General features: G+C 53.8%; 1 protein-coding gene across 1 annotated transcript; it reads right to left on the reverse strand.

The window, feature by feature from the left end:
* Positions 1-1,692: 1,692 nt before the first annotated feature.
* LOC104257749 (cytochrome P450 1B1) lies at positions 1,693-5,878 on the reverse strand. The gene is made up of 3 exons (XM_059835663.1): positions 5,859-5,878; positions 4,033-5,049; positions 1,693-2,305 (listed from the first exon to the last, which is right to left on the reverse strand). The coding sequence occupies exons 1-3, from the start codon at positions 5,876-5,878 to the stop codon at positions 1,693-1,695; spliced, it is 1,650 nt and encodes a 549-aa protein (XP_059691646.1).
* Positions 5,879-6,633: the final 755 nt, after the last annotated feature.

Raw genomic sequence — 6,633 nt, forward strand, 5'->3', positions numbered from 1 at the left:
TTAGGCTTGATTCAGGTTTTTAAAATCAGTAGCGAAGCTTCTGCTTAAGATGATCAGGATTGTGTCATTAACCCAGCTCTTCTCAATGTCAGTATAAGTTCTGTCACTGCTGCCAGCATGACTAAGACTGGCCATCTATCAGAAGACCCAGCACAAATCTTTACTTGCTTAGGTTTCAGCAGAGCTACTATACTGTGTAGCACTGCACCCTTATTTTTCTGGCTCTACTAATACCTTATTTAGTACTAGGCTGAACACAGCAAGTCATGTGCAGTACTCCAATTTCTGATGGATTTCATATGTAATTGAAGGTGATCTGCAGCTCCAAAGAAGTGCCCAACACTTGTCAAAATCCCGCATTTACATAGAGTTGTTTGCTTTTTAGAGAAATACATGTGGCTTTGTGTACACAAACATTAGCCAGAGGTTCAAAGCCATAAAGTTTCACACGTGTGTTTTACTTTAAAATAATAGTTTTGGGGGGGTTGTTGTTTTTTTTTTTAATTATGTCCTTTCCCTCACAACAATTTTAAAAGTACTTTTTCTTCAGTTAATGAGTACATTAATTAGGACATGTAATGTTAGTTATCCTTCTGAGACTTTGTTCCAAGCAAATCGTACATAGTTGGTTGTTGGATTATACCATTTAACTCAACCTAACAGAATGACTAGTGAGCAGGGGTGTATTTGCTGTATGCTTTACTTGAAGCTTGTGGCATGAAAGTTCTAATATAAAACCCCCAAATTCTCATTTCTAAATACCTTGGCCCATGTGGATTTTACTGGACTTACCTATGTCCCTAGGGACAGGGATATTAAATCTTTACTAGAGAAATACGAAGTTCAGCTATACCTTGATAAAATGTTCTAATTCAAATTATCTACTTTGTTCATTAATATCCTAATAAACATATTAGCATATGGTTTGTATCACCCTTGCCATTTGCTGACATATCAAATCTGATCTTTCAGAACTTAATGAAAAGTTACAATATTAGGACATTCTGTTCATTCTCATATAAAATACTAATTTTAATTTCAAATGTGCTTATAAGCAAGTTTATCTCTTTCTTTTAGCTATTTATGTAAACACTTTGGAATGTTAAAGGCAAGTCTTTACATTGTCATTTTACCAAAAATCTTTTGAACATTTATTATTGAGGCATTAATGTACATCCCAGCAGTCACAACACAGGAGCTGCCATGTGCCTATGGCAGTTTCCAGTAGCGTGAATTCAGAGGCAGGCTGCAGTGTTCTGAGCAACCCTTTTTTTTTTCTTTTTTTTTTTTTAAAAAGAAGAGATTTCACTTTGGGATATGGAGTCACTGAAGGCAAACTTAAGATCTTGTTAAGGCATAGTGCATGCAGACATGGAAAGGATTGTACAAACAGTTCCTGGAAATGCTCCAACCAGTCAGTAGATAAAAACCGCTTTACAATGGCGACTTCTGTGAACAAGCTAGGAAAGAACAGGCTTACTTTCAAATTGCATACGTTTTATCCTTTGATATATTAAATTGTTCCCCTGGCTCTCCTAGAATTAAAGAGGACTGAATTATACCTTGTGCAGTTTTTCTTCCTGCTCTTGTAATTTGTAATATTGGCTATTTTCCAAAAAGATCACCAGAACAAACTATAACTTATTTAAGTCTAAAAAGAGAGGGATTATCTTTAGATGCAAGGTTTGTTGCTTAGGCATTTGCTGATAGCTGATTTTCATTGGCTGCTTTCTCTGCTTGCAGTCTTTGGACAGCCTGATCGAGCAAATCCATAGTATCTCTAAGCGTAACATTCAAGGTAAATGGCTTAGGTTTAATGGTCAACCCATAGGTAAAGTCCATTTTAGGGTCCTCATTTGGATTAGCAGTAAAATTGCACTGATGCACCAGTATGGAGGTAAAGAGAAACAGCTGCACCTTGGACAACTCCTCTCCAATACACCGACGTTTTCCCAATGAGAAAATCATCACGCTACTAGTAAGATCTTTATTGATGAAACCATTCTCATCCAGGAATCTTGTTGGATCAAAATCCTCTGGGTTGGACCATTTTGCTGGATCGTGATTCACTGACCACTGATTAACAAAAATCACCGTGTCCTTGGGAATGAGGTAGCCCATTATGAAGGTGTTGGTTGTGGTTGCATGTGGGATAGTAACAGGCACAAAGCTGCTGAAACGCATGGATTCGTACAAGAAAGCCATGATGTAAGGCAAGTGAGGCTGATCTTCAGCACATGGCAGACGGTCTCTTCCAACAATCCTATCCACTTCTTCTTGCATTTTAGCCTGCACGTTCGGATACCTGTCGTTTAAAGTAAGATGTGTGTATGTACATGGCACTTTCAAAAGATTTTCTTAAAAATAATCCTTGCTGTAAACATTTTTTTCACAGAACCTCACCCCTACCCTAAATAATGCAGTTTGAGCAAAGTTTAAATATATTGCAGGAATGTGTAGACCTTGATGGAAAACTGAGAGAAGAATCCAAACTTCCCCTGCAATGGTGTCATTTTAGATTTGCTCAGTTTTCACTTTAATATCACATGTAACTGATTCTCAACAGAAAAAATGAAATTAACTTAAATGTGCTGAAATTGAATATTCTGATCCAATTTTGAAAATTCATTCTAAAACTAAAATTACTTGTCTCTTCTAAATATTGGGCTTTCCATGGAAATGAGAATTTGGTTTTCCAGCCCTGTATGTGACTTCTAAAAGTTAGCATGGAGTTTTTTTATCATTAGACATACTGCATACATATCAAAGTCTGCAGGTTTTTAAACTGAAAAAATCCCTGCTAATAATTGTCAGAATAGCTTTACGAACATCCCACTCTTAGTTTGTGTATACTTTTTCTAATTAATATCAAAATACGTTTTCTTTATAATGTATTTTAAGATGACTGCCTTCAAGTCTGGCTAGTTTGGAAGACTACACAGTAACCAAACAATCAAAATATTAATAAATTTTGCTTGTTTTCTTTTGCTTGGCTAAAAGCACGCGTTCCTCCAAGGGGCCTCTCTTTGCTTTCAGTATTCAAGTTTAGCTTCTGTGTCCTTGCCTTTTCCTCCTGCAGCAGATCTGCATGTCGAATGCTGGGCAAATGTAAGAAGCGGGGAGAAACCCAGCAGGTTATGTGAACACTGCGCATCATACCCTTAGCTCGAAGCGTTAAACACTTGCCTTTTTCTCAAGAAGTGGCTGAGTAGATAATGTTTGCAGAAGCCTATAAATTATGCAGATGACGAAAGAAGAAGCCGGGCCTTCTTCTGTTAAGCCACTTCCCCTAGCTGAGATTTCCCCCCTCGAAGAGCTGGTGCCAGGGCAGTGCGCAGAAGGGGTGTGCTTGCACCCGCCGGCTGCCCACGGGGTCTGCCCGTCCCCGAGTCACGCAATGGCGATGAGGGCACACGCTGCTGGCAAATTAACATAATAGCGGGCTTGTAAACCAGTGCACGAACTCTTTATCTTGCTTAAGCGGTTCTTATCCTGATCCTATGATCTCCTTGATCTTGACCTGGTAAAATCCCTTACTCTCGGGTTTTATTCGGCTGCCTTTCTGCCAGCCTCTCTTAATGCACCGTCCGCCAGAGAGGGGGTTTGGGTTTTGTTTTTTTTTTTTTATCCTTTCTGATCTTTTTTTGGCAGGTTTCCCAGAGCTTCCGAGTCGCTTAATCGGAAGCCGCTGAGGGGTGCCCCGGCCCACAGGGGTGGCCGGTCCCTCAGCCCCTCGCCCCGACGGCCGCCGCGGGCAGCGGGTCGCCGACGGCGCCGCTCCCGCGGCTCTCCGCGGACCGAGCGGTTTAGGCGCTCGTTTGGGCCGGCTTCCACCACGGCGGGGCCCTTCCCAGCGGCGCTTTTGCCCGTGCAGCGCCCTTTAAACGGGGATCCCCCAAGCCTGGCGCCCGCACCGCGACGCCCCGGGCTGGCGCCCCTGTCCCGCCCCGGGGCAGGAGGTGGGTGGGGCGCCCCGGCCTCCCGCCTCCGCCCGGGCGGCGGGGTGGGTCGGCCTCGCCGGCACCTGCCTACCTGATGAGGAAGATGAGGAGCCACTGCAGGGCGGTGGAGAGGGTGTCCTGGCTGGCGCCGAAGATGTCGGTGACGGTGGCGGGCACGTGCTCGAGCTGCAGCCGCGGCTGCTCGCGCTGCAGGCGGATGAAGGCGTCCATCATGTCGCGGGGGGCGGCCCCCGGGCGCAGGCTGCGCTGGTGCTGCAGGAACTTGCCGCGGACGAAGCCGTAGAAGTCGCGGTTGAGGTCGCGGAAGGCGCGGTAGGCGGCGCGCACGGGGCTGGGGAAGCGCTGGAGCCAGGGCAGCGCGTCCACCAGGCTGCCGGCGCCCACCGCCCGCCCGAACTGCTCGTTGCGCCCCACGAGGCGCAGGAACTCGCCGTCGCCGTGGCTGTAGCGGCGGCCGAAGCACAGGGCGCTCATCACGTTGGCCACGGCCACCACCAGGACGCGCGAGGGGTCGAGGAAGGCGCCGCCGGCGCTGCCGCGCACCAGCAGCGCCACCAGCGCCCGCGCCTCGCCCACCAGGTGCCGCTCCAGGAGGCGGCGGGTGGCGGGGCTGCCGGTGGAGAAGGCGCGCACCGTGGCGTGCGCCGCCCGGCGGTGCAGCTTCCACAGCTCCGAGTAGCCGCCGAAGGCCAGGCTGAGCCCGCCCGACACCAGCTGGAAGGAGGGGAAGGGCGGGCGGCCGGCGAAGGCGGCCCCCTGGCGGACGAGGGCCTGGCGGATGGCGCGCTCCCCGTTCAGCACCACCACGGGCCAGCGCCCCAGGCGCAGCTGGAAGACGGCGCCGTAGGTGCTGGCCAGGCGGGCGAAGGAGAGGTGCGGGGCGCTGCCCAGCTGCGCCGCGTTGCCGATCAAGGGCCAGGGGAAAGGCCCCGGCGGCGCCCGGCGCTGGCCCTGCCGCCGGCGCTGCTGCTGCTGCAGGAGGAGCTTGCCCAGGTGGATGGCGGCGAGCAGGCAGAGGAGGAGCAGCAGGGAGCCTTGCACGGGGGGGATGCCGCGCAGGGCTTCCCCGAGCCTCTCGAGGGCCATGCTGCAAGGGAAAGGGAAGGGTCAGCGGGCAGCGACCCTGCGGAAAGGCTGGGAAGCTCCCCCTCGCCCGCGGGCTGGGAGAAGCCCGCACGGGCGAGGGGACAGGGGCGCGCCGGCGTGGCGGAGGGGAGCGCCGGCAGCCGTCTCGGCGCTCAGAGTCGGGCTGCGCCCTTGCTATGCGCTCCTCGTGTGCCTAAAGCCCGCCCGGATCCTGTGCGAAAAACAAGGGATAATCGATAATCAATTGGCAAGCGCTCAATAAGGGATCAAAACTATATTTGGCGGCGGGGCCGCTGCTCTCTTCCCCCCGGGTAGGGAAAGTTTGTAGCGGGGGATCCAGAAAGTCACGGCTGGCAGAGGCAGAAAGGGAGGCAGGAGGATGCTCTCGCCTGGCGAGCCTCCGCAGATGCAGGCAGCTGCCGTGCGCTGGAGACAGGTTCATCCCGGCGCTGCACATCGCTCCTCCCGGCGAAAGAGCCCCTGCGAGAAAGGGGCTCTCCGCGCCGCCGTCGGAGCTTCCCGCTGCTCGGGAGAGGAAACCTCCGCACATGGCCACGGAGCCCCCTCTGTTCCGAGCCCTTCCCTCCTCCCCGCACCTTCGTGCCCGTCGCAGCGGCGCAGGCCGGCGGCCCCGGGGATGGGCTGCGGAGGATGCCTGGGGTCCCGGCGTGGCAGAGCTGACAGGTCCCGCTTCCCATCCCCGTGCCCGGGGACCACCCGCTCCTACCGTTTGCTCCGGCCTTTCCGAAGCAGCGAGGGGAAGAAGGGGTGAAACAAACGGCCACCTCCGGCTCCTGTAGCAAAACTGACCTGTTGCACGCTGCTTCCATCCGAGACCTCGGGGAGGATGGAGAGGACCGGGGCAGCCGGCGGCTGCTCTACAGGGCAGCCCCGGGAGGAGAGCGGCGACGGCGATGTTCAGATCCCAGCCTCTGGGAAACTCATTAGGAGCCCCGGTTCCTGTCACCCGGCGCTTGGCAGGTCATGTGCAGGCAAATGCCAATTGCACCCGATCCCAGCGCGGAGTTATTATCACCTTCCCAGCGCTTTAACCCTTCGGAGCTCGGCCCGCCGGCAGCCACCTGCCCGGTGCAGCCCCGCGGACCGGGGGCGAGCGGGCTGCCGTCCCCTCCCTCCCACCCGCCTGCTGGGCTGCGGGGACGGGGCCACCCCAGCCCGCTGCAGGGAGTGAAGGCGAGCGGCTCAGAGGGCGCGGGGAGGACGGCCCGCTGCCCCCAGCCGGAGCCGGAGCCGGAGCCGCCGCGGCTGGGCGCCTGGCATCGGTACTCGCGGCTTTAAATCCGCCGGCATCCGCGCGGCGCGGCGCGGTGCGGTGCGGGCGTGCCGCAGTTAGCCCCGCTGACAAATCGCCGCTGCCTGGCCCTTCCCCGGGCTTGAGGGGTCGCAGCTATTTGCCAGCTGCCCTTGGGCCCTCGCCAAGTGGAGCGGCTGAGCCGCGGATGCTTTTATGGCCGGGGCCAAAAGTTTTCGCGGAGGAGGTGCCGGGAGGGGAGCGGGGTGGCGGGCGGGCTCGCAGCCCTCTCTGTCGGGAGGCAAAGTCTCGCCTGCATCTTGGGGGCTGAGG

This window comes from Gavia stellata, chromosome 2, assembly GCF_030936135.1.
Source record: "Gavia stellata isolate bGavSte3 chromosome 2, bGavSte3.hap2, whole genome shotgun sequence".
Taxonomy (NCBI): Eukaryota; Metazoa; Chordata; class Aves; order Gaviiformes; family Gaviidae; genus Gavia; species Gavia stellata.

What these genes read in the sequence shown, in the direction of transcription:
- LOC104257749 (XM_059835663.1), bottom strand. Translation starts at nt 5,878, where the DNA reads ATGGAAGCAGCGTGCAACAG. An exon ending in ATGGAAGCAGCGTGCAACAG is followed by an intron (nt 5,050 to 5,858) that starts GTCAGTTTTGCT and finishes TTTCCCTTGCAG; the next exon opens with CATGGCCCTCGAGAGGCTCG. An exon ending in CTCCTCATCTTCCTCATCAG is followed by an intron (nt 2,306 to 4,032) that starts GTAGGCAGGTGC and finishes TTTAAACGACAG; the next exon opens with GTATCCGAACGTGCAGGCTA.